The 25,139-nt window shown below is 42.3% G+C and overlaps 2 protein-coding genes across 3 annotated transcripts in view; one reads left to right on the top strand and one right to left on the bottom strand.

Moving 5' to 3' along the window:
- The window catches only part of Mcm3 (minichromosome maintenance 3), an 82,418-nt gene extending 78,560 nt beyond the window's left edge, over window positions 1-3,858 (bottom strand). The window contains exon 1 of the mRNA XM_070079747.1: window positions 3,716-3,858. Coding sequence (XP_069935848.1) covers window positions 3,716-3,796 — 81 coding nt within the window. The 5' untranslated portion in view covers window positions 3,797-3,858. The remainder of the gene's footprint in view (window positions 1-3,715) is intronic.
- Window positions 3,859-14,617: 10,759 nt separating this feature from the next.
- Window positions 14,618-25,139, top strand: part of SerRS (Seryl-tRNA synthetase) — a 67,531-nt gene continuing 57,009 nt past the window's right edge. The window contains exons 1-3 of one of the 2 annotated variants that reach the window (XM_070079744.1): window positions 14,618-14,872; window positions 20,141-20,211; window positions 24,413-24,682. In XM_070079744.1, coding sequence (XP_069935845.1) covers window positions 14,740-14,872; window positions 20,141-20,211; window positions 24,413-24,682 — 474 coding nt within the window. In that variant the 5' untranslated portion in view covers window positions 14,618-14,739. The remainder of the gene's footprint in view (window positions 14,873-20,140; window positions 20,212-24,412; window positions 24,683-25,139) is intronic. The other variant, XM_070079745.1, reaches the window with a different exon arrangement.

Here is a 25,139-nt window from a genome sequence, read left to right as displayed (position 1 = left end):
CATGTATTTCTCTCGCTTGCATTCAAGAGAACACAGATCAAGGACGTTCAACTGTTCCCAGTAATTTAGGTGCCTTATCGTGCTTATATGTGCCGTGAATGTTCTTTGTACACACTCCAGGTCTGCAATGTCATCAGCCTTGAAGGGGGCCATTAGTGTACAGCAGTATTCCAGCCTAGAGAGCACAAGCAATTTGAGGAGAATCATCTTGAGCTTAGTGTATTTTGGTGATAAGATATGGTTTCAAATGTCTTATATTAAGTGGGTTGTGCCAGGCATATCCAGTAGTTTTATACTGAGCAAATGGGGAAAAAATTACTTGTAAAGTCATGTAACCTAAAAAATCCATCATAAATTAATCTCAGGGAAATTTTTTCTAGTGTGGCACTCATGTTGTACTGAACAAATTATGATGGTGTCTTTTTTTTCTGTCATAAACATGCAAGATTTCAGGTTTGTCTGCTACTTCTACTTACACTTAAGTCACACTACACATACATGTACAAGTATATATATACACACCCATCTTTGTTTTCTTCTATTTCCTTTCTAGTTCTTGTTCTTGTTTATTTCCTCTTATCTCCATGGGGAAGTGGAACAGAATTCTCCCTCCGTAAGCCATGTGTATTGTAAGAGGCTACTATATTGTAAGAGGTTACTAAAATGCTGGGAGCAAAGGGCTAGTAACTCCTTCTCCTGTATAAATTACTAAATTTAAAGAGAAACTTTCATTTTTCTTATTGGGCCACCCTGCTTCCGTGGGATACGGCCGGTTTGTTGAAAGAAGAATTAATAGAAAATCCCCTAATAATAATAACCTTAATTTCTAAAAAGTACATTACACAATTAATATATTATTAGTTGACAATGGGATACTTTAAATAATCTTCCAGGGGTTTTATATAATCAAGCTGCTTTACAAGAATATTAAAGTTTGACACTAACAACAATGATAGTTAGGCTGCTTATATTCTTCTTCTTCAACGTACCAGCCGTATCCCACTGAGGTGGGGCGGCCCAAAAGGAAAAACTGAAGTTTCTCCTTTTAAATTTAGTAATATATACAGGAGAAGGGGTTACTAGCCCCTTGCTCCTGGCATTTTAGTCGCCTCTTACGACACGCATGGCTTACAGAGGAAGAATTCTGTTCCACTTCCCCATGGAGATAAGAGGAAATAAACAAGAACAAGAATTAGAAAGAAAATAGAAGAAAACCCAGAGGGGTGTGTATATATATGCTTGTACATGTATGTGTAGTGTGACCTAAGTGTAAGTAGAAGTAGCAAGACTTACCTGTAATCTTGCATATTTATGAGACAGACAAAAGACACCAGCAATCCTACCATCATGTAAAACAATTACAGGCTTTCATTTTACACTCACTTGGCAGGACGGTAGTACCTCCCTGGGCGGTTGCTGTCTACCAACCTACTACCTACGCTTATATTCTTATTATAATCAAAAAGAAGTGCTGAACCTACAAGGGTCATACAGCGCTGCCAGGCAGGGAAAGATGCAGGGGTATTGGGTAGCAAGAGGGAGAGGGATGATTATTAGGTCATGAAGTGCAGCAGGGCAGTGGATAGTGCAGGGGTAGAGGGTAGAAAGAGATTGAGGCAGAAAGGGCTGTGAGGAGTACTAGAGACATCACCATCAGAGTTTGTGCAGTAAATCAGTTGCTGTCAAAAAGTCAATGAGAGAGTCTGGGTTAAAAGAGGGTCTATCAGCAAGAAGGGAAGGTAAAGCAAGGGCAGTAGAGCGGTACAGATGTTAGAGGTAAATTCTGTATGCTCACTGATAAAGTGGGCAGTCCAACAAAATGTGGCTAACAGAAACTGGAACCTGACAATTCTCAGAGTGGAACAGGGCGCCTCTCCACGAGATACCCGTGAGTAAGACGAGTGTGGCTGATGCGAAGACGGGAGAGAGTACAGTGATACCTCGGGATATGAACAGCTCAAAACTAAAACAATTATGAAAGTGTATTTATGTAAGTGCTATTTTAAGTGCATTTTTGGGGGTCTGAAACAGATTAATCTAATTTACATCATTCCTCATGGGAACAAATTTGTTCGGTATCGGCACTTGAACAGCCTTCTGGAACGAATTAAGTTCATAGCCTGAGGTACCACTGTAGTCTCCCAACCTCGACACTGATAAGACAGCCAGAAACATATATGTAGTCAGTTTATTAGAATGTAGTTTATTATGGAGCAGATCAGACCAACGTTGTTGCCAACGGGTGCAAAAGTGGGTAGCAATTACAGCAAAATAGTCTGTGAATGGAACACCTCTATATGAAACTGGGAGGTCATGTACCACTGACCATGCAACAATGTCTGCCTGTTCATTGTCCAGTACGTCAACATGACCGGGGGCCCAACAAAAAACAATATCTTTGTGCTTGCTAGAGATACAGCGTAACCAAAGTTGGATACGAAGAACCAGGGGATGAGGCGTATCAAATTTTCTTATAGCCTGCAAAGCACCAAGTCTGAAACAACCACAAATGGTGACACAGGCATAGATGCAATACGGATAAGTGCTACAAGAATGACTAACAATTCAGCCGTAAAAATGCTAGCCGGGGAAAATAAATGCCCTTGCACAACAGCGTCGTGTGAGGTCATCATAACTTGTTTTACATAGCCTAATATACATCACTGTTCATTACACAAAACGAAATATATGATGCTGCCTGTTATACTGCTATATATACTGTTATATATAGCATACTATATATTATGTTATACATAGCCAAATATAGTTATACATAATATAAATTACCAACTGTCATACACAGGGCCCTGTGGCCTGGTTGGCAAAGCTCTCACCTCACATGCTGAGAGTCCGGGTTCGATTCCTGACGGGGTGGACACATTCAACACGTTTTCTTACACCTACTGTCCTGTTCACCTAGCAAGTAGGTACCTGGATGTTAGTCGACTGGTGTGGGTCACATCCTGGGGGACAAGAATGAGGACCCCAATGGAAATAAGACAAGACAGTCCTTCACCGACACACTGACTTTCTTGGGTTATCCTGTGTGGCTAACCCTCCAGGGTTAAAAATCTAAACAAAATTTTATCATACAGCCTATCATTATTGCTTATACATAATATACATTATTGTTCATTGTACATAATATACATTATTGTTCATCATACATAATATACATTACTGTTCATCATACATAATATACATTACTGTTCATCATACATAATATACATTACTGTTCATCATACATATTATACATTACTGTTCATCATACATATTATACATTATTGTTCATCATACATATACATTATTGTTCATCATACATAATATACATTATTGGTCACATAATATACCAGGGAGCAGAAATAATACATACCAGTGTTGTCTTATACATTATCTAGTAAATTTAGTAACAATTACACAATTTTTGGATGAATTACAACTGTGTTAAATAATAACATTTGTGTCAGTCATCCAGGATAAACAATATGACAAGTGAGATGTACCAGGTGTTTCACCCATCAGGAAGCGCTAAACACTTAAGGTTCATACAGGTTCATGAGGTTTAATCCGAGGAAAGGGAAGCCAGATCCACTGCCCTGAAACAAGAACTCTTCAGTAACATTCATTAACCACCCATGAGAGGGGCGAGACCTGCCACCACGTCTCGCTCCTCTCACTCATCATATCTGTTTTAAATACAAGTTTATTCACTCACATCATCTTCCAGGAACTCCAGATATTCCCTCTGTATGTCTCGTATACGTTGATCAATAATAACATCAGCAGTAGTGGCCATAATGTCTCACAACAACAACAACACAACAACTCCCGCCAAAACTCACTCTTGTTATACCAACTTTTGGCGCCAACATTCTCACTTTATCTCTTACTTTATTATTATTAATAATAATTATAATAATAATTATAATTATAGTAATAAAAACTATAATACAAATTTGTACTTCTTTATGCTGTACAAAATAATGTATTTCACATAAAGTAAAACACTGTAACACACAAAGGTTATTAGTACGTAATGCATTGCGGATATATATATATATATATATATATATATATATATATATATATATATATATATATATATATATATATATATATATATATATATATATATATATATATATATATATATATATATATATATATTGTGTCATGGTTGTGTCAGAAGCCACACACAGGTATGGTAGTATTGTGTCATGGTTGTGTCATAAGCCACACACAGGTATGGTAGTATTGTGTCATGGTTGTGTCAGAAGTAAGGTATGGTAGTATTGTGTCCACACACAGGTATGGTAGTATTGTGTCATGGTTGTGTCAGAAGCCACACACAGGTATGGTAGTATTGTGTCATGGTTGTGTCAGAAGCCACACACAGGTATGGTAGTATTGTGTCATGGTTGTGTCAGAAGTCACATACAGGTATGGTAGTATTGTGTCATGGTTGTGTCAGAAGTCACACACAGGTATGGTAGTATTGTGTCATGGTTGTGTCAGAAGCCATACACAGGTATGGTAGTATTGTGTCATGGTTGTGTCAGAAGTCACACACAGGTATGGTAGTATTGTGTCATGGTTGTGTCAGAAGCCACACACAGGTATGGTAGTATTGTGTCATGGTTGTGTCAGAAGTCACACACAAGTATGGTAGTATTGTGTCATGGTTGTGTCAGAAGCCACACACAGGTATGGTAGTATTGTGTCATGGTTGTGTCAGAAGCCACACACAGGTATGGTAGTATTGTGTCATGGTTGTGTCAGAAGCCACACACAGGTATGGTAGTATTGTGTCATGGTTGTGTCAGAAGTCACACACAAGTATGGTAGTATTGTGTCATGGTTCTGTCAGAAGCCACACACAGGTATGGTAGTATTGTGTCATGGTTGTGTCAGAAGCCACACACAGGTATGGTAGTATTGTGTCATGGTTGTGTCAGAAGTCACACACAGGTATGGTAGTATTGTGTCATGGTTGTGTCAGAAGCCACACACAGGTATGGTAGTATTGTGTCATGGTTGTGTCAGAAGTCACACACAGGTATGGTAGTATTGTGTCATGGTTGTGTCAGAAGCCACACACAGGTATGGTAGTATTGTGTCATGGTTGTGTCAGAAGCCACACACAGGTATGGTAGTATTGTGTCATGGTTGTGTCAGAAGTCACACACAGGTATGGTAGTATTGTGTCATGGTTGTGTCAGAAGCCACACACAGGTATGGTAGTATTGTGTCATGGTTGTGTCAGAAGCCACACACAGGTATGGTAGTATTGTGTCATGGTTGTGTCAGAAGCCACACACAGGTATGGTAGTATTGTGTCATGGTTGTGTCAGAAGCCACACACAGGTATGGTAGTATTGTGTCATGGTTGTGTCAGAAGCCACACACAGGTATGGTAGTATTGTGTCATGGTTGTGTCAGAAGTCACACACAGGTATGGTAGTATTGTGTCATGGTTGTGTCAGAAGCCACACACAGGTATGGTAGTATTGTGTCATGGTTGTGTCAGAAGCCACACACAGGTGTGGTAGTATTGTGTCATGGTTGTGTCAGAAGCCACACACAGGTATGGTAGTATTGTGTCATGGTTGTGTCAGAAGCCACACACAGGTATGGTAGTATTGTGTCATGGTTGTGTCAGAAGCCACACACAGGTATGGTAGTATTGTGTCATGGTTGTGTCAGAAGCCACACACAGGTATGGTAGTATTGTGTCATGGTTGTGTCAGAAGCCACACACAGGTATGGTAGTATTGTGTCATGGTTGTGTCGGAAGCCACACACAGGTATGGTAGTATTGTGTCATGGTTGTGTCAGAAGTCACACACAGGTATGGTAGTATTGTGTCATGGTTGTGTCAGAAGCCACACACAGGTATGGTAGTATTGTGTCATGGTTGTGTCAGAAGCCACACACAGGTATGGTAGTATTGTGTCATGGTTGTGTCAGAAGCCACACACAGGTATGGTAGTATTGTGTCATGGTTGTGTCAGAAGCCACACACAGGTATGGTAGTATTGTGTCATGATTGTGTCAGAAGCCACACACAGGTATGGTAGTATTGTGTCATGGTTGTGTCAGAAGTCACACACAGGTATGGTAGTATTGTGTCATGGTTGTGTCAGAAGCCACACACAGCTAGAAATGATAACCTTAACTCCATATGTAATGCATACATAGGTCAATGTGAGACAATACAACCATTTTTATTATCTCAAACACCACCAAACAGGTACATACACTGTACTAAAGTACGCAAGAAAAATAGAAAAGACACCTTATATAAAATGTGTAAGGGGTGGGTGCATGATAGATGTATGTACAATTATAGTAACGGTGCCAGAATTCACTTTGTGTGTAACAAATGCACTTTGGCACAGTTACCCTTTAGCAATGATGACATTACCTGGAGTTTACCTGGAGAGAGTTCCTGGGGTCAACGCCCCCGCGGCCCGGTCTGTGACCAGGCCTCCTGGTGGATCACAGCCTGATCAACCAGGCTGTTACTGCTGGCTGCACGCAAACCAACGTACGAGCCACAGCCCGGCTGGTCAGGTACCGACTTTAGGTGCTTGTCCAGTGCCAACTTGAAGACTGCCAGGGTCTATTGGTAATCCCCCTTATGTATGCTGGGAGGCAGTTGAACAGTCTCGGGCCCCTGACACTTATTGTATGGTCTCTTAACGTGCTAGTGACACCCCTGCTTTTCATTGGGGGGATGTTGCATCGTCTGCCAAGTCTTTTGCTTTCGTAGTGAGTGATTTTCGTGTGCAAGTTCGGTACTAGTCCCTCTAGGATTTTCCAGGTGTATATAATCATGTATCTCTCCCGCCTGCGTTCCAGGGAATACAGGTTCAGGAACCTCAAGCGCTCCCAGTAATTGAGGTGTTTTATCTCCGTTATGCACGCTGTGAAGGTTCTCTGTACATTTTCTAGGTCAGCAATTTCACCTACCTTGAAAGGTGCTGTTAGTGTGCAGCAATATTCCAGCCTAGATAGAACAAACGACCTGAAGAGTGTCATCATGGGCTTGGCATCCCTAGTTTTGAAGGTTCTCATTATCCATCCTGTCATTTTTCTAGCAGCTGCGATTGATACAATGTTATGGTCCTTGAAGGTGAGATCCTCCGACATGATCACTCCCAGGTCTTTGACGTTATTGTTACGCTCTATTTTGTGGCCGGAATTTGTTTTGTACTCTGATGAAGATTTAATTTCCTCGTGTTTACCATATCTGAGTAATTGAAATTTCTCATCATTGAACTTCATGTTGTTTTCTGCAGCCCACTGAAAGATTTGGTTGATGTCCGCCTGGAGCCTTGCAGTGTCTGCAATGGAAGACACTGTCATGCAGATTCGGGTGTCATCTGCAAAGGAAGACACGGTGCTGTGGCTGACATCCTTGTCTATGTCGGATATGAGGATGAGGAACAAGATGGGAGCGAGTACTGTGCCTTGTGGAACACAGCTTTTCACCGTAGCTGCCTCGGACTTTACTCTGTTGACCCATTGCCATATATTGATGATTATAATTGTTTTATGAAAACAGGCCTTCACTTTATTCATGTCAACGCAAGATCACTTCTTCATAAATTGGCAGAGATTATGATTCTAGCTAACAAAATTAGGGCGACAGTTATAACCATCTCTGAATCCTGGTAGGATGATACAGTGACTGACGACGAGGTCAAAATAGGTTACAATATAAAACGCTTAGATAGGAACAGAAAGGGTGGTGGAGTATGTGTCTACATTAGAAATGACTTAACTTACAACCCAAGACCTGATTTAAATAACAATAAACTGGAGATTCTATGGTTTGAAGTGCTACTTCGCAAGACCAAACCCATCTTAGTAGGAACTAGTTGCCGCCCTCCCACCCAGGACCAGTTCTTAGAAGACTTTTCCAGAGTATTGTCCGGACTTGAAAACAATTGCGAGACAATAATACTGGGCGACTTCAATATCTGTTTTCAGCAGCAAAATAACGGGCTATGCAAAAGGTATAAGCAAATTCTAGGTTTAAATAGTTACACTCAACTAATTAATACACCAACCTGGATCACAATTCTCAGCCACCCTAATTGACCACATACTTTGTAACCGCGCTGAGAACATTAGTCAGTCAGGCGTCATTACCACAGGTCTTAGTGATCATTTCATCATTTACTGCACCAGGAAAATCACTAGGGATAGGATAGGCCTACACAGGACAATAAAAATGAGGTCAACTAGAAACTACAGTAAAGAAACACTGGTAAATAGGCTACACAATTGTGACTGGACAGAGATAACAAGTTGCACGGACGTAAACGATGCCTGGGAAAAATTCAAAACAATGTTCACTACCATTCTTAATAATATTGCACCAGTTAAAGAGGTCAGGATTAAACGAAGAACTGAACCCTGGATGAATACTGAGATATTAGATAATATGAAATTCAGAGACCAGCTGCTAAAAAGATTTAAAGCAAACAGACAGGATATTGCAGCACTAAATGAATTCCAAAGGGTGAGGAACAGAGTACAGAGACTTATAGAAGGAGCAAAGGCAAAGCACTATTGCTCAAAAATTGAAGAGTATAAGCATAACCCCAGAAAGCTCTGGCAACAACTAAAACAGTTGGGGTATAGCCATAAGCCAGTAGATAGGTCTAACATCAAATCAAATCAAGTTTATTCTCTATAAGGATTACAATGCTAAGTTTACAGAGTTTGGATATTGTGTGGTTTACATGTTTTAAAATACTAATTACAGAGGGGGCCACTAGGACACCTAGCATGGCTAGGCATTTCGGGCAGACTTAGATTAATTCTTAACTTTAAAATATTACAAATTATGAGGTAAGTTGGTATTATGGCTAAGTGACTAAATACTAGTTTGTGAGTTTAGCAATGTGAATGCTTTTGTTTTGGCACTATACATAGTTTCAGTATTGGAGTATCACAGGCCAACTTATGACTAGTTAGGTTAGTACTCCCCTATTTGTGGTTGCAGGGGTCGAGTCTTAGCTCCTGGCCCCGCCTCTTCGCTGATTGCTACTAGGTCCTCTCTCTCCCTGCTCCATGAGCTTTATCATACCTCGCCTTAAAACTATGTATGGTTCCCGCCTCCACTACGTCACTTTCTAGGCTATTCCACGGTCTGACTACTCTATGATTGAAGAAATACTTCCTAACATCCCTTTGATTCATCTGAGTCTTCAACTTCCAATTGTGACCTCTTGTGTCTGTGTCCCATCTCTGGAACATCCCGTCTTTGTCCACCTTGTCTATTCCGCGCAGTATTTTATATGTCGTTACCATGTCTCCCCTGACCCTCCTGTCCTCCAGTGTCGTCAGGCCAATTTCCCTCAACCTTTCTTCGTAGGACAATCCCCGTAGCTCTGGGACTAGCCTTGTTGCAAACCTCTGCACTTTCTCTAATTTCTTGACGTGCTTGACTAGGTGTGGATTCCAAACTGGTGCTGCATACTCCAGTATGGGCCTGACGTAAATGGTATACAGAGTCTTGAACGACTCCTTACTGAGGTATCGGAACGCTATCCGTAGGTTTGCCAGGCGCCCGTATGCTGCAGCAGTTATTTATTATTTATTTATTTATTTATTTATTTATTTATTATAAATTTGTGCACACATACAGAGGTACAAAAAAATACAGATAAGAGCAGTATGCCAAAGCCACTTATACTATGCATAGCATTACGGGCTGGCTTAAAATTAACTTAAGATTAACTAAGCAATGATGAAGTCAGTGATAAAACATTAATGTAAACAGATTACTATAAAGCACAAGTGAGTATTACAAAGACAGGTCATATGAAGGATTCTGTTAGGTAGTGTATTTAAAAAATAATAAAGTTAGATTGGGTTTTAGGTTTAACATTTATGTGATATAATTGTGAGAAACATTTAAGATATACTGATATCTGATTGATGTGCGCCTCAGGAGATATGCTCGGTGTTATACTCACCCCCAGATCTTTTTCCTTGGCCATCTAAACTATATTGTGTCTGCGGTCTACTTTGCCCTTCCCCAATCTTCAGGACTTTGCATTTGGCAGGGTTAAACTCAAGGAGCCAGTTGCTGGACCAGGCTTGTAGCCTGTCCAGGTCTCTTTGTAGTCCTGCCTGATCCTCATCCGATTTGATTCTTCTCATTAACTTCACATCATCTGCAAACGAGGACACTTCTGAGTCTGTCCCTTCCGTTATGTCGTTCACATATACCAAGAACAGCACAGGTCCTAGGACTGACTCCTGTGTGTGTGTGTGTGTGTGTGACCTAATTAATGTTTGCATAAATAATTCATTACGACTGTAACCAGATATAAACATGTAAATAGTTCATTACCACTGTAACTTGTTCAGTTATCAAAACTTTGGGGCCCAGTCCCAGGACCCATTATGTACCTCTGTAATGTTTTGACTAGCGTCCACAGGATGGGTCTGGGGTGCCTAATAAAGATATTAAACCATTAAACTGAACTGCAGTGTTTCAGAAACAATACATTTTCTTTCACTGTTTTCAACATCACAGTGCAAGAACTATTCTCACACAAGTCCTTGCCTCCATGACCATCCCTGTCACCATTGAAGACATTTAGGAGATGGAATCTTCTTGTTACACAGGATATGGACTTGATTTTAGAAAAAGTTGTGTCGTTAGCAAAGAGTAAAGGTTTCAGATGGTGAATGACGTTAGGTAGATCATTGATACAGACGAGAAAGAGAAGATAGACTAGAATGCTGCCTTGGATGACACCTGGGTTAATTAATAGGTAGGGTACTATGTAAGGTGTAATTTATGGCGACATGCTTGTTACTGAAGAAGGAATGAAAGTACGTGTATGTGTCCTCTGAGTTCATAGTCATTAAGCTTGAGAAGGACTGTGTTGTGGTCATCAGTATCAAAGACCTTTCCGCAGATTAATATAGACCAATGAGATACCATATCACAAATTTCCGCACATAGGAGACAGAAGCTTACGATTATGTTTCGGTCCGACTTGGACCATTTACAAAGTTACACTTACACAAGAGAGTTCATGTTCATGTAGGTTTGCCAGGACGGGTCTTGGCCCGGGTCTTTTCCATGAGGTGGCCCGGCAGTGGCTCCCGAGGGAGTGTCGGAGTGTGTACACGCGATGTACCGTTTACAGTCCAATGCCTGTAACGTAGACAAAAGAGGAAAACAAAGAAAGAAAAAGGAAAAAAATAGGAAAGGAGAAGAAGGGATCAGGTCAAGTCACACGTGTTCTGAAGCTTGGAGCGTTTGATAATGTAATGAGAAAGGAAGGCATCAGCATAGACAAAGCTACGATTAAGATTCATACGAGGAAAGTTGTTGTTGAAGCTTCCCTAATACATAACTCTCCTTGTATGAATCTTAGTCCTGGCTTTGTCTCTGTTGATGTCTTTCTTCCTTTCTCATTACATTGTCAAATACTCCAGACTTCCGAACACTCGTGATTTGACCTGATCCTTTCTTCTCCTCCTTTCCTATTTTTTTCCTTTTCTTCCTTTGTTTTCCTCTCGTCCGCTTATGTGTGTTCTGTCCTTCTGTTTTTCCCCCTGGGTTTTTTTTTCCTAACCCTTGTGGGCCCTTAGCTCTACTGCATTGCTCCTTTTTCTTGTCCTTAGTCTGACCCCATTTCTACTACTACTACGTCTACCAATCCATTTCTTCTACTATTGCTACTACCATTACTGTTGCCTCCCTTCACTCTTCATTACCCTTTCTCTTTTGTACTACTAAACTACTCTCCCTACTTTCTATTTCTTCTACTACTGTTCCCACTACCAGCCTTACCACTATCACTCTTCCTTTTTCTGTCTCTTAGTTCCGTCCTTGTCCCCTTCGCCTATATATACTGTCCTCCTTTGAGATATTCAAGACAGATTCACGAGACAGGCACAAGGAAGCACGTGGTTTCTTCCGAAAGGAAGAGGTCACGATGTTCCAAGGACTCAACAAAGGACTCGGATTTGGAAATGTGGGGCGCAGTTCTGGCAAAGAAGCTGCGAGACCATTTACTGGACTCCCTGGGCTCTTGCGACATCGATGCAAGTAACATCAGCCTGGCCAGTGAGATGGGTATAAATGAAGAAATGCCCATCCCAATCATAGAAATATCATATGGCGAAGGGTGGCAGAAAGTACGATCTTCAAAGTCCAAGGGAAGGCACAGTGTTTCCTTGCAGAATAGACAAGCTAAAACATCCCTAGTCAACAAATTCAGATTCATCAACAGAGGACACCATGACACTCCGTATGCTGCTATAATTCACCTGGAAAGAAAATACAGTCTGAAGATATCAGTGTCCCCAAATCTAAAAAGAGAGTTTATTCTCACTCCCCACTGAGGTACTGCAGGTGAAAGACTTCGAATCACCACTTGCTCTAGCAGAACTAAAATCCATAGAGCGGGTAGCAAAAGGTGTACTAATGCGCTATCCGCTAGACATGCCTTTCGATGCATTCCATAGCAACAAAAACATCCTGCAAGTGGAGCGGCTCCGAGCCAAGAAGGACTGCAACGTACCTACGACATAGAGGACCTCTCCCAGCTCAATTAGATCTTGGTTGCTGAGGAACATACCAGGTTAGGACGTACTGCCCAGAACCTCTGAGGTGTTTCAGGTACCAGAGGTACAACCACCTCAGCGCCCGATGTCAATTTAAAGAAGTATGCAGCATCTGCAGCAGGTCTCGCACAACCAAGGACTCCTTGAATAAATTGAAGAAAAGTGAAGCTACGGAAACTAGATTTCCGAACTGGAGCAAGAGGCATCAAACTTAGAACTTGCACTGCCCGGAGAGATTCCGCCGTGTTAAGGCAGCAGGGAAAACTTCGGTTGTCCATCCTCCATCATCAAATAGAGCCTTCACCACTGAGCAGCAGCCTCGTCCAGAGGAAGCTACAGTAACATGGAATCCAGGGCCACTTTCCTGGCCATAGCAACAAAGGAAGCTGAAGAAGCATCATCGACACGGTCGCGTTTTTGTTCAGCCACCTTACAATACTTCTGCTCAAGATTGGGGCCCCTTCCCTGGACCCATTATGTACCTCTGTTTTCTTTTTGACTACCGCCCACAGGGTGGGTATGGGGTGCATAATAAACATATTAAACTAAAACTTCTGCTCAAGCTCCCACCCGACAACGGCAGTCAACAGGACTCATGCTGCAAGAAAAGATTGTAGACAATGCATCAAGCCTAGCACCACAACAGTCACTAGTTAGGAACACTGTAGTCCAAGAGAGCAGACCAGGACATCCCATATTACTTCTAAGCCCTCGAATTATGTCGACGATCACGTGCTTCACCGATATCATATGCGACCTGATAGACTCTGAGGAAAACAAAGAGACATTCAGAACTATTGTGGAGACATTCCTGAACATATGCATGGTGGACAAAACAGATTTAATGCTTTTATTTTCAAATTTACCCGATCGCCAAACACAGGGCCCAGAGACATAAAATGTTTTGCACAGGGACTACAGCAAGACCCTGATTGCAGCCACAGAATAGATGAATTAGATCGACGGTCATGACGGTTCCTGACGAATCAATTAACTCTCTTGAGTTAGAATTAAAATAAAACCATATTTTTAATGGGGTTGACCGGTAAGCCAGCAGAAGGCCTCAGTCAGATGAACAAAAGCTCCAGTTGTGGGTCATCATATGACTTGAGACTCGCGTCAGGAAACACTTGTTCTGTTTCCTGACAAACCTACCTATCCTATTTCTCGTGTGAGTGTGACTTTGTAAAAGGTCCAAGTAGGACCAAAACGTCGTCGTAAGCTCCTCTCTCTATGTTGGTTATTTGTGTATTGTTTCAGTCACGGTATTGTGCCTTTTTCTCCTTTAGACATAATTTCTCTCGACTGATTAAATAAACTATGTGAGCATTCATATTACTGAAGTCTTCTCTAGTATTTTTTTCAGCCTGAATTCAGACTGACAATGAGTAAGTGTATTGTGCTTGGTCAGGCAGGTGTACAGTCGGTTGTGGATTAATTTCTCAAATATTTTTTAGTAGTACTGGAAGAAAGCATCGTTAATCCCTGATTCTCAAGCTTGTGAGTGTGAATCCGGATTCTGGGAAAGGCCGCTTTGTGGACCTCGAATATCTGAAGCTTGTGACTGTTAATTACGCTTTGATAATCCGGATCCTGGAGAGGAATTTCCTGTGCATCTCAGATTCAAGAGCCAGTGAGAACGCCTTGTAAATTCGGATTCAAGAGAAAAAAAACTTGTGGATCATGAATTTTAGAGCCTAGTAAATCCGGATTTAGGAGACGAACTTCTTGTAAATCCAGAATCACTAGAGAACTTCTCGTGGATCTCGGATCCGGATCTAGTGAATGAAGAACTTCCCGTAAATATGAAATTACTAGAAGGAAAACCTAGAGCCGTTTAGTGTGTAGAAAACATCATACATTCGGATTCGCATGAAGAACTCCTTGTGAATTTAGAATGGGGAGATGAACACTTCATAGATCCCGGCGGATGCCTTCTGAAGAACAACTTGCAAATTCGGATTCAAAATGATTTACAAATCCGGATTTATTGTCGACGAACGCCATGTGGATTCCGGATTTGACAACAGTGAGCCGGACCGCATGTGATGTTGTTGTTAGAGGTGTCACCATCATCCAGGTGTTAGTAATAATAAAGTTACTGGTGGAAACAAGAGCAGGAAGAAGAGTACAATGTTGGACATAGTGTTGTTCCGTGTTGATCAAGGTGGTGACCCAGAGGTTGTCAGACACTCACAGACCAACAGATATAAAGATGTTTCTACCGTCGACCAGGTTATTAACCTCGATACTAAGTGGAGATCTGGTAAGATGTGCACCTCACCTACACTGTGTGCACCAGATGTGCACCTCACCTACACCATGTTCACCAGATGTGCACCTCACCTACACTGTGTGCACCTCACCTACACTATGTGCACCAGATATGCACCTCACCTACACCATGTTCACCAGATGTGCACCTCACCTACACTGTGTGCACCTCACCTACACTATGTGCACCAGATATGCACCTCACCTACACTATGTGCACCAGATGTGCACCTCACCTACACTGTGTGCACCTCACCTACACTATGTGCACCAGATGTGCACCTCACCTACACTATGTGCACCAGATGTGCACCTCACCTACACTATGTGCACCAGATGTGCACCTCACCTACACTATGTGCACCAGATGTGCACCTCACATACACTGTGTGCACCTCACCTACACTGTGTGCACCAGATGTGCACCTTACCTACACTGTGTGCACCAGATGTGCACCTCACCTACACTGTGTGCACCAGATGTGCACCTCACCTACACCATGTTCACCAGATGTGCACCTCACCTACACTATGTGCACTAGATGTGCACCTCACCTACACCATGTTCACCAGATGTGCACCTCACCTACACCATGTTCACCAGATGTGCACCTCACCTACACCATGTTCACCAGATGTGCACCTCACCTACACTATGTGCACTAGATGTGCACCTCACCTACACTATGTGCACTAGATGTGCACCTCACCTACACCATGTTCACCAGATGTGCACCTCACCTACACTATGTACACTAGATGTGCACCTCACCTACACTATGTGCACTAGATGTGCACCTCACCTACACTATGTGCACTAGATGTGCACCTCACCTACACCATGTTCACCAGATGTGCACCTCACCTACACTATGTGCACTAGATGTGCACCTCACCTACACTATGTGCACCAGATGTGCACCTCACCTACACCATGATCACCAGATGTGCACCTCACCTACACTATGTGCACTAGATGTGCACCTCACCTACACCATGTTCACCAGATGTGCACCTCACCTACACCATGCTCACCAGATGTGCACCTCACCTACACTATGTGCACTAGATGTGCACCTCACCCACACCATGTTCACCAGATGTGCACCTCACCTACACCATGATCACCAGATGTGCACCTCACCTACACTATGTGCACTAGATGTGCACCTCACCTACACCATGTTCACCAGATGTGCACCTCACCTACACCATGATCACCAGATGTGCACCTCACCTACACTATGTGCACTAGATGTGCACCTCACCTACACCATGTTCACCAGATGTGCACCTCACCTACACCATGATCACCAGATGTGCACCTCACCTACACCATGATCACCAGATGTGCACCTCACCTACACTATGTGCACTAGATGTGCACCTCACCTACACCATGTTCACCAGATGTGCACCTCACCTACACCATGCTCACCAGATGTGCACCTCACCTACACTATGTGCACTAGATGTGCACCTCACCCACACCATGTTCACCAGATGTGCACCTCACCTACACCATGCTCACCAGATGTGCACCTCACCTACACTATGTGCACCAGATGTGCACCTCACCCACACCATGTTCACCAGATGTGCACCTCACCTACACCATGTTCACCAGATGTGCACCTTATCTACACCATGTTCACCAGATGTGCACCTTACCTACACCATGTTCACCAGATGTGCACCTCACCTACACCATGTTCACCAGATGTGCACCTTACCTACACCATGTTCACCAGATGTACACCTCACCTACATCTTGTTCACCAGATGTGCACCTCACCTACACCATGTTCACCAGATGTGCACCTCACCTACACCATGTTCACCAGATGTGCACCTCACCTACACTATGTGCACTAGATGTGCACCTCACCTACACCATGTTCACCAGATGTGCACCTCACCTACACTATGTGCACTAGATGTGCACCTCACCTACACTATGTGCACCAGATGTGCACCTCACCTACACCATGATCACCAGATGTGCACCTCACCTACACTATGTGCACTAGATGTGCACCTCACCTACACTATGTGCACCAGATGTGCACCTCACCTACACCATGATCACCAGATGTGCACCTCACCTACACTATGTGCACTAGATGTGCACCTCACCTACACCATGTTCACCAGATGTGCACCTCACCTACACCATGCTCACCAGATGTGCACCTCACCTACACTATGTGCACTAGATGTGCACCTCACCCACACCATGTTCACCAGATGTGCACCTCACCTACACCATGCTCACCAGATGTGCACCTCACCTACACTATGTGCACCAGATGTGCACCTCACCCACACCATGTTCACCAGATGTGCACCTCACCTACACCATGTTCACCAGATGTGCACCTTATCTACACCATGTTCACCAGATGTGCACCTTACCTACACCATGTTCACCAGATGTGCACCTCACCTACACCATGTTCACCAGATGTGCACCTTACCTACACCATGTTCACCAGATGTACACCTCACCTACATCTTGTTCACCAGATGTGCACCTCACCTACACCATGTTCACCAGATGTGCACCTCACCTACACCATGTTCACCAGATGTGCACCTCTCTTACACCTCTTGTTCACCAGATGTGCACCTCACACATCTTGTTCACCAGATGTGCACCTCACTTACACCTCTTGTTCACCAGATGTACACCTCATCTACACCTCTTGTTCACCAGATGTGCACCTCACCTACACCTCATGTTCACCAGATGTGCACCTCACCTACACCTCATTTTCATCAGATGTGCACCTCACCTACATCATGTTCACCAGATGTGCACCTCACCTACACCTTGTTCATCAGATTTGCACCTCGCTTACACCTCTTGTTCACCAGATGTGCACCTCACTTACACCTCTTGTACACCAGATATGCACCTCACTTACACCTCTTGTTCACCAGATGTGCACCTCACCTACACCTCTTGTTCACCAGATGTGCACCTCACCTACACCTCATGTTCACCAGATGTGCACCTCACCTACACCTCATGTTCACCAGATGTGCACCTCACCTACATCATGTTCACCAGATGTGCACCTCACCTACACCTTGTTCACCAGATGTGCACCTCACTTGCACCTCTTGTTCACCAGATGTGCACCTCACTTACACCTCTTGTACACCAGATGTGCACCTCACTTACACCTCTTGTTCACCAGATGTGCACCTCACCTACACCTCATGTTCACCAGATGTGCACCTTACCTACACCTCATGTTCACTAGATGTGCACCTCACCTACACCTCATGTTCACCAGATGTGCACCTTACCTACACCTTGTTCACCAGATGTGCACCTTACCTACACCTTGTTCACCAGATGTGCACCTCACTTATACCTCATGTTCACCAGATGTGCACCTCACCTACACCTCATGTTCACCAGATGTGCACCTTATCTACACCTCATGTTCACCAGATGTGCACCTTATCTACACCTCATGTTCACCAGATGTGCACCTTACATACACCTCTTGTTCACCAGATGTGCACCTTACGTACACCTCGTGTTCACCAGGCGTGCACCTCGGTTGCTTCAGTTTGATCATTGGAATTACCCAAAATTAGACCTCAAAGTGGGCAAAAGCTTGGTTGTATAAAGTGTTCCTTGACCTCCATCTTTGCTCCTGTGTAACTTTGTAAATATTACACCAAATTTTGCATTTTTGGTGTCAGTTGCATAGCAACGATGTGATTGAAGGAAGCTAAAGCACCCTAGATGCCAATACAGTGGATCCCCGCCTTACGATATTAATCCGTTCCTGAGAGCTCATCGTATGCTGAAATTATTGTTAGTCGAATTAATTTTCCCCATAAGAAATAATGGAAATCAAATTAATCCGTTCCTGTCACTCCAAAGTATGAAAAAAAAAATTTTTACCACATGAAATATTAATTTTAATACACACAAACTGAAGAAGACATGCACAATTACTACTCTACTAAGAATAGAATACATGACACTTACCTTTGTTGAAGATCTGGTGATAATTGATGGGATAGGAGGAGGGGAGAGTGTGGAAGATATTGTTTAGAAGGGGAATCCCCTTCCATTAGGACATGAGGTAGCAAGTCCTTTTCCGGGGTTACTTCCCTTCTTTTAATGCCACTAGGACCAGCTTGAGAGTCACTGGACCTCTATTGCACAACAAATCTGCCCATAGAGCTCTGTACCTCCTGTTCCTTTAAGACTTTAATAAAATGGGTCATAACATTGTCATTGTACAGGTTGCCAACATGGCTTGCAGTAGCTGTGTCAGGGTGATTTTCATCCGTAAAGGTTTGCAGTTCAACCCACTTTGCACGCATTTCCTTAATCTCTTTTTTTCAATTCCATACTAATTCTCGCCCTTTTTACCACAGGGATGGCACTATAAGCTTTCTTGGGGTCCATGGTGAATTATTTTGCAGTTACAAGCACTAAAAACACTGGGATAATGTGAAATGTACCGAATGTATGCGTAGATGCGACCGCACTGGCTGGCTTGTAAACACTGGCACTGAGGCCACACGTGGGACACGTCCTGGACGAATCACATAAGGCGAGTTTTTTATCGTGAGGCGAGGCAAAATTTTTGCGTTCAAATGCTTCGTATAGCGGATTTAATGTAACGTGATGCGTTCGTAAGGTGGGGGTCCACTGTACTTATTTTTTCAAATTAATATCTAATTTTTTACTGTACAGTATTATTTTGACCAGGGTCTATAAAAGCACTAAAGTTTAAGAAATTTCACATGCATACTGAAAATCACATGTTTTTAAAATGATTTCTTTTATTTTTCCAGCATCGTATCATTTTTCACAGCCCCTTAGGTTAAAATCCTGTCTTAAGCCCCATTCCCTCTGAACAAAGTCCTTTAAAAAAGATTCTCTCCTATTTTAAAGCCAAATTATTTTTTTTTTTTTTTAAAAAATGTCAACACAGAAAGGAGCTTCCAGTTTGGGGGTGCTGACAGTGATAGGATTAATGGTATATTGTGCAATTGTGTGAGTGCATTTTAGCTGCAAGATTGTCTTGATTCATTAGAATTGATATGAATAGACTTCTTACATTTTGTAATAGATCCTCCTGATTCATCCCTTCATTTGGCATTTTAAGTTCATTTACAGATTATTTACATTGTAGGTTTATTCTCATCGTTGCATGTAGTAGGGTAGGTGGGAGAGCCAAGAAATATAAATGTTTGTTGAATAATAATAATTATATGATTGCAGCACGTCACAAAGGTGATCTCCTCAATAGAGTGGCCAATGTTATCTCCAAGACAGTCGGGGAAAAAAAGAAGGTGAGCCTATGTGAAGTTTTGTTGTGCTGTACGGACAAGCTTCATCATTGTGTGTACAGTAGTACATAGTTTATTAATTTATTGTTTTGCATTCAACTTCTTATTAAGGGTTTTTATACAGCAGTATTACAAGTCTTCACTCTATCACTTACTATACATGTACTTCATTTTTGTTTAGTAATAATGAAGGTTATTATGTATTTATTTAAATAATAGGTTGTGTAGAGGTGCCAGTATGGGACAATCCACCTTGTCCATGATTGCAGGGCTGATTGGCATGGTAGCTGGCGAGTTAGGAGTATGCACCGAGGCCTACAAGAATCGTGCCTAAGCAGGCATTTTGAAGTTATCGTTAAGAACCTGGTTACATCACTTGGCCACACATCTTGAGTCATCCCGAGCCGACAGCACTGACATGCAGCAAGTAAAAACTGAAATGCTCCTGTGGAACTTGACTTTGGCTTACCCTTTTATAGAAATGGTAAAATAACTGGGCCCTAAAAAACCTTGTAATACTGGCTGCAGAAGAGAGAGATAAAAAAAGGGCTGGTTTACTGACAGAGATGGTGATGAATGGGGGATGTTAAGACAGCACTGGAACATAAATCTCTGTACAATTGGCTCAGGGTTACATAGGATGTCATACATTGTCCACACATTGAGAAGCATCAATCCATCTGTGACATGTGACGTGAAAGAGCATTACTGCCCTGGCCTATGATACAGGTTGTATAGTACACACTGCCTGAGAGATAAAACTTAAAATTAAAAAATATGCAAAGAAAATACAACGGGTGTACCTATATACCACCTATATAAAGTATGTATGCATGGTGTAGTCCACACTGACTCCAATACATGAGCTTTAACTAACTCTAAAGCATATGAGCATTGATACCTAATTCACCGAGATTGTGTAGTCAGTGAAGGAGTTAGACATGTCAGGGGTTGTATCAGTGTCACAGAAATATACTGCTGTCCTAGTTCATAGACCATAAGAATGTCACTGGACAGGGAGGCTGTCAGGGAGTGAGAGAGAGGAAGGTACTCGTGCCCTCACACTCAGTACTCGTGCCCTCACACTCAGTACAGGGCCACTTACCAAGGCTCACAAGACTCATGCCTAGGTGTGCAGTTTAAAGTTATGGGTAGGAACCTGGTTACAATAAGTAGATCTGTGAATTTTTATTGTAACATTTCTTATTCCATATTTTGTATTTCTTTTTATGTATTGCTGCACATGTTCCTAAATTAAAACAAGACTTTGAATAGTTCTGTAATATGGAAACTGCTACAGTATGTACATTTAATTTTAAATTCTAGGTACAGTACTATACTATTACTGAGCAGAATTATTTCTTCCAGTGCTTTGATCCTGCAAATAGTTAACATTGTCTATAGGAAAACTGCACAAGTTGTCACCAGCAATTACAATGTTCAACAAGTAATCCCTTGACTCTCAAACCTTCTCAGACATCCTCCACAGACTCTCCAATCCACAAACACAGAGACTCATCTGACATGAACAAATACAAAAAGGTTTATCAGATTTACTTATATGTTAATGAGCCAGAAAGAAAAGATCAGCATTCCTGTCAGAATATAAACTATTTAAAGATCATTTCACAATGGTCAGACAAGAGGGAAGTACCTTCACAGGCTTTCATTTCACATGTATGGTGTCAAGGGATTTTACTTTTATTCTGAGGTCATGCCTGGTTCAGGCAGATGTAAGGAATCATTTCAATGTGTTGGAGATGAGTCTAGAGGTGGTGGTAAAACCCAGAGACAAAGGAATGAAGAGGCTCAGCTGCAGAGAATTTAAAACCATAGGAGGACCATTGAAAGTGCTCGTTTATGTTGAAATCACAGAAGAGTGTGGAATTAACTGGTAAATATATGATTGTCTTGTAAACAATATGAGTCTTATCTTTCTTGTTGGGGAAAAAATGATGAGGAGCTGCTTGGAATGAAGTGGAAAGATTGAGGGGAGGAGGGAGGCCTGGTCTGGGACTTGATGGAGAGGATAGAAGAACTGTCATAACTGACACAGTGTTTGTAACCATTGAGTGAAGGAAGGTAGCCTGATGTATGACCTGACAGGATAGATTAACCCTCGTAACTGACACAGGTAGGTGACCATTAAGTGAGGTAAGGAAGCCTGGTTTGGGATCTGGTAAAGAGGGTAGAAGGCCCCTTATAACTGATCTCCGGTAAGTACCCATGGAAAACATTTAGGGCACCTACATGGACCCCCAAAGCAAGAACTAAAAGGAATTCTGTTGTGTGTATAGAGTAGATATTGTGATCCAGGGGTGTGGCAAGGGATACACTGGATGTGATGTATGTTAAAACACCTTTTGAACTTCTCCCAGGATGTCTTGTGTGGGTCCTGGGTCACTGATGAACAGTGGTCAGAATAGAAACACCTAAGAGTCATGAAGGCTCATCCAGGATTCCTTTTAGCGTGTTATGTTTGCGATAAATGGCATGGCATACTGACATGATGGAAACAGACACAAATGCAGTGTGATAAGATTCTTCACCAACAATGTTTCCCCCACTGCATAATGGAAATGTCAGTAAAGGGTCTACTCCACATGGGGTATCAGGACAAGTGAACCACTGAACATGTATTCTTGGTGATAACGGGTTTCTTGGTAGCCCTCTGACATGGCATCCTTAGATCCTGTTACAGGTGATGTTGGATAGTGCACACAGCCACTTCTCACAAAACATCAGGATGCTTGTTCTTTAGTTCCTAAGTAGTAATTGTAGGCTTTAGCATGTCTTCCTTCTTGAGAAGAGCATCAGTGCATGGGATGGGCTTCCTGGGCCCCCCAGACTCCCCTCTGCTTGATGAGAGTGGTACCATGATGCAAGTTGCTTGCTGTTATTTAAGGTTCCTGATAGACTCTGGGGTGCATCCCAACTTCTCAGCAGTATCCTTCATAGGGTCTACCTCTTCCATGAGAGTGATGACATGAGTCTTCTCCTTCATATACAGCATCTACTGACCCATTGGTTGAGCATTTACTGTAGAGAGGTAGACTTTTTGTTTTTTTTACAGAAAGTCACCATGGATTTAGGGAAGGTTAGTCTTGTCTCGCTAAACTACTTGCATTCTGCAACAGAATAATCTAAATCAAGTTACAAAAATAGATAATCGAGCAATGCAAAAGGGAGAAGTGATGAACATGACTAACTCTGCCCTCTAATATGGAATGTGGGTTGTCAGCAACTGCTCTTCTGTCACATACAGTGCTTACACTCTGAGGGATAGGTGGGGATGTTACAGTCCTAGATGTGGGAAGTATACAGTGCTTGCTCTCTGAAGGACATGTGGGGATGTTACAGTGCTGGAGGTGAGAAGTACAGTGCCTACATTCTGATTGATGAGTGGGGATGTTTCAGTCCTTGAGGTGGGAAGTACAGTGCCTGCACTCAGAATTATGAGTGGGGATGTTATATTTCAGAGGGTCATCTGTGCTGTGATGGCAGCACATTTCTGGCCAGGTAGTGATCTAATGAATGACGGTGATGACAGAAAATGACTGTCCTGATCTCGGTGGAAGATAGCATCAACCAGGCTGTGATGGATATGTGGGGCAGCAGGCCTCCAGCAGCAACAGCCTGGTTGACCAGGCGAGCACCAGACGAGCCTGGCCCATGGCCGGGCTCAGAGAGTAGATATACTCTCGAAATTCTTCAAAGGTATATCAAAGGTAGCTAGTGTGTTAAAGGAATCTGGTCTGTGTTAGATGCTGAAGTGTACAGATTACTTTTACAGCTTGATATGTTTTCCTTATTTATGAGATAGCTCCTCTAGCATGAATTTTTTAAAAGTAATTGAAAAAAGTACATCCAAAATTGAATAGCACATGAAAAAGGCCATCAAGGTATGTGTTATATGGATGCACTTTGTCAGTTGCAGTTGCAAGAAATCACAGTGTATAATAGCTTCATGAGAGAGATTTCTCAAAATGTTTTGCATATTCAATTCTTTCTATTGAATAGGCAATTACAGTTTATCATTTTTTGTATCCTAATTGTATCAAAACTGTAACCAAAATGAACTTCTTCCAAATATGCTTCTTAGAAATAAAGATTTTTACTATTGAATTTGATTTTTAGAGTTTAGTGTATACATGTTAAGAGTGGAATTGTATTAGGACTGAGGTGAGTTGTGGTCTCCTGGCAGGCAGCGAGAGGCAAGAACGACACAGAGGCAGAAGCTAGGAGTGTGGCACCGGACTTGGAGGCTCTGGAGAGCCACCTCACTCAGTACAGCTACATATATGGTTACATGCCCTGCCAGACTGACTCTATGTTGGCACAGCGGCTCTCAGGTGCCCCAGCCCCTGACACTCACCCGGCAGTGTGTCGCTGGTACACCCACATCACTTCTTTCTCCCCTTCTGATATAAAGGCACTGCCTGAGTCTCATCAGCTTCCCTTCAGGGCATCTTTGGTAAGACAGGGTCCTTAGTGAATGTTGAAGGTGTGGAACACACCTTTAATTAGACACACCTTAAGCTACCCCAAGAATATTGAGTATTTCTGGTAATGTAAAAAATGGGCAGGGTAGGTCACGATTTTTTTTTAGTTGCAAAGGTTGTGATCCAGCATGACATGTGCAACAAATTAATGTACAGTACACATACTTTTTACAGGTTTCAGAAAAATTTCTTATAAAGCTCTCTTGTCTATTTTTTTTTTCTAAATGTGATTGAAACAGTACATCTAAGATCAAATAGTGCATACTATGAAGGCTTTTTCCATGTGATGTCCAATTTTGGAGGCACATTCGTCTGTCTCGTTTACAAATACAAAGTTAATAGTGTGAATGATAGTACATACATGTACATGTATATTATTACTTTGTCTCAAGTAACTGAATATTTTAAGTGATGAATTATGAACATTAT

This window comes from Cherax quadricarinatus, unplaced genomic scaffold (assembly GCF_038502225.1).
Source record: "Cherax quadricarinatus isolate ZL_2023a unplaced genomic scaffold, ASM3850222v1 Contig12, whole genome shotgun sequence".
Taxonomy (NCBI): Eukaryota; Metazoa; Arthropoda; class Malacostraca; order Decapoda; family Parastacidae; genus Cherax; species Cherax quadricarinatus.
This window is presented reverse-complemented; position numbering and strand designations above follow the sequence as displayed.